Source organism: Phodopus roborovskii, unplaced genomic scaffold (assembly GCF_943737965.1).
Source record: "Phodopus roborovskii unplaced genomic scaffold, PHOROB, whole genome shotgun sequence".
NCBI lineage: Eukaryota > Metazoa > Chordata > Mammalia > Rodentia > Cricetidae > Phodopus > Phodopus roborovskii.
The window spans coordinates 14,722,486-14,725,087 of NW_026125281.1; the positions used below are offsets into that span (position 1 = coordinate 14,722,486).

Below are 2,602 nucleotides of genomic sequence, written 5' to 3' on the forward strand. Positions count from 1 at the left end.
CCAGCTGGAGGAATCAACATGTATGATAGAAATGACCTCATAACAAAGGGCCTTAACAAAGGGTCTTAGATACTGGGGGGGGGGGGGGGAAACTTGAAGGAGCTCAAGGAAAAGGAAGTAGGTAGGAGCTTCAGAATCACGTCTGAGTGATGAGACCTGCTTCCTGAAGCCATTCCCTATGTCTTTATGGCAGATAGTCGCCATGTCCTCAGCACGGGAGTAGACGGCTGCCTGAAGGTGATCGATGTGCAGACGGGCACGCTCATCTCCTCCATGGCCTCTGAGGAGCCACAGAGGTACAGCTGCTGAGTGCAGAGATGGCATCTGTCTGTTGGTGATTGTTTGTTTCATCTGGTCCTGCCTGACCAGGGCCGCCCACTTCCCTTATGATGGAGTCTCCTGATCATGCTTGTAGGTGCTTCGTCTGGGATGGAAATTCTGTCTTATCTGGAAGTCGGTCTGGTGAGCTGTTTGTTTGGGACCTCCTTGGAGCAAAAATCAGTGAGCGGATACAGGGCCACACAGGTGAGTGGAGTGCAGCTACTGCATCTGCCGGTGAGCTCTCTGACTCGGGCCCCCTTCCAACAAGGACTACTCTTAGGCAGACCCCATGTGTGCACATTCTGATTGTCCAGTGGTGTGTGTTTCAGATTCCGTAAGATTTCTATTTATTTTAGCCTCTGAGAGAAATCTTTACTTCCATACAGAGAATTAAAAACTATGGCAAAGCTGTGCAACCGATCCTTAAAAATAATGCAAACCAAAAGACAATGGAACTACGGAAACTAAGGCATCCTCCTAACTACTAGTATCAGGATGCGACTCCTATATCCCAGACCTGAGGGCTGTTTGCCTGTGGATCCCACATGGATCTTACTGGAAGCATTCTGTGGGGAGAATTACCAACATACGGAGCCATGGAAAAGTCTCTCTTCCCTCTCCCTTCTTTTGCCGGCTCCTGGAGACTCAGCTTGGAGACTCAGCTTACATTTGCAGGGCTGTTTTAACCGTTCTCTCTTTCCACTGAGCCCTACCTCACCTCTTCTCTTCTCTTGCCATAATTTCATATGCTTTATTTTTTCTTAGACGGGCATCTTACAATTATGTAGTAATTCATACAGGAACCTTTCAGTGAAAAAGGCATAAATCTGCATACCTAGCCACACAGGTTGCCCATTTCCCTTCCCATAAATCTCTTGATTTTTTTTTTTCTTATACCATTTGCAAAGGTGTGTGTTGGCATCAATCATTTGCTGTTAGATTCATATTGAAATGCTCTGAAGTTCTCCACAGAAGCAGGTGCTTTCAAACTTACAGTCAGCTGCTATTGTGGGAAGACAAGGGTTAGTGATTGCTTCCTCTGTGTAAGCACACCCAGGCCATCAGTGCAGTCACCGAGTCTGCCCGTGGTTGCAACCCTCCCTGTCTTTCAGGAGCCGTGACATGCATGTGGATGAATGAACAGTGTAGCAGCATCATCACAGGAGGAGAAGACAGACAAATTATGTTCTGGAAATTGCAGTATTGAGTGCCTTTTCCTCTCTATTAAGTTCAATTCTATTTAATGTGTTTTTAAACCAAACCTTTAACTGGTGAATGTGCAACGGTAGTACTTAGAAGTTTCACCACATGAAGAATTTTGTGGTGCCAACTTCCTAAATCATGGTGACTCCATTCAAAGCCACTTGTCATCATCGATTAGGGCAAGTAAAAAACACGGCAGTGTTAGGGGCAAGAACAGAGGACTGTGGCGTGTGGTGATGGGTAGAAGACTGCACGGGGTGGGAGAGGACAAGAAGAAATATCAGTTGGACTGAGGAGCATCAGGCAGCACTGGCCAGCTCAGTTCTCCAAGAAGAGGTGCAGGAGCCTTGGATCCAAGCTGCCCAGTTGCCACAAGGTTTTTCCATGTGTTTCCATGGACTCTTTCCTTTCTAGAGTGCCGTGCGCCAGATTCTAAGAATCTGGGGGAGGAATAACGGCCCTTATAACAGTAAGTCCATTACTGTGTATAGTAACGGTTTATATTTCATTGCGCTACTTAAATGTTCATCTTTTCTACATTAAAAATATTTTTCTGTAATGAAAGCATGTCCCTTTTCTTATTTAAATAATTTAAGAATCACACGTATTGGTCCTCTAGAAATCCGTATTTACTGACAAATATAATTTCATTTCTTTTGGGTCTACCTCCAGAATCAAGTTCAGACAGCAAGGTAGAAAAACTAGGAAATGTAAGTTTCCAACCTGGTAAGTTATACAGCAACAGCTATGATTTTCTCTTTATTTAATCTCTGAACAACAACCACATGACTGCAAATGTTCTGCACTGTTGATAGCACTGTTACAGTGTAGTTAAGAGGAAAATTCCCAAAGCAGACCTAAGTAGTAGAAACTGCAAAGTCAGTTTTAAGTGTGATTGAATTCATGTGGGTGGTCTCTGGTTTCCCTAGAAATGCAGCAGCCTCGCCAGGCTCCTTCATCACCTACAAGTGTATGGGGCCATCTAGGGATCTCAGACAAGTGTATCTGCAGACGTCTTAGCTCCAGAACTGTTCTCAGAGACCCCAGATATGAGAGGACTGAAGGAATAACACACTGA

General features: G+C 44.8%; 1 protein-coding gene across 1 annotated transcript in view; it reads left to right on the plus strand.

The window, feature by feature from the left end:
• Nsmaf (neutral sphingomyelinase activation associated factor) overlaps positions 1–2,088 on the plus strand; it is a 50,703-nt gene extending 48,615 nt beyond the window's left edge. The window contains exons 29-31 of the mRNA XM_051197411.1: positions 194–296; positions 416–525; positions 1,434–2,088. Coding sequence (XP_051053368.1) covers positions 194–296; positions 416–525; positions 1,434–1,528 — 308 coding nt within the window. The 3' untranslated portion in view covers positions 1,529–2,088. The remainder of the gene's footprint in view (positions 1–193; positions 297–415; positions 526–1,433) is intronic.
• Positions 2,089–2,602: the final 514 nt, after the last annotated feature.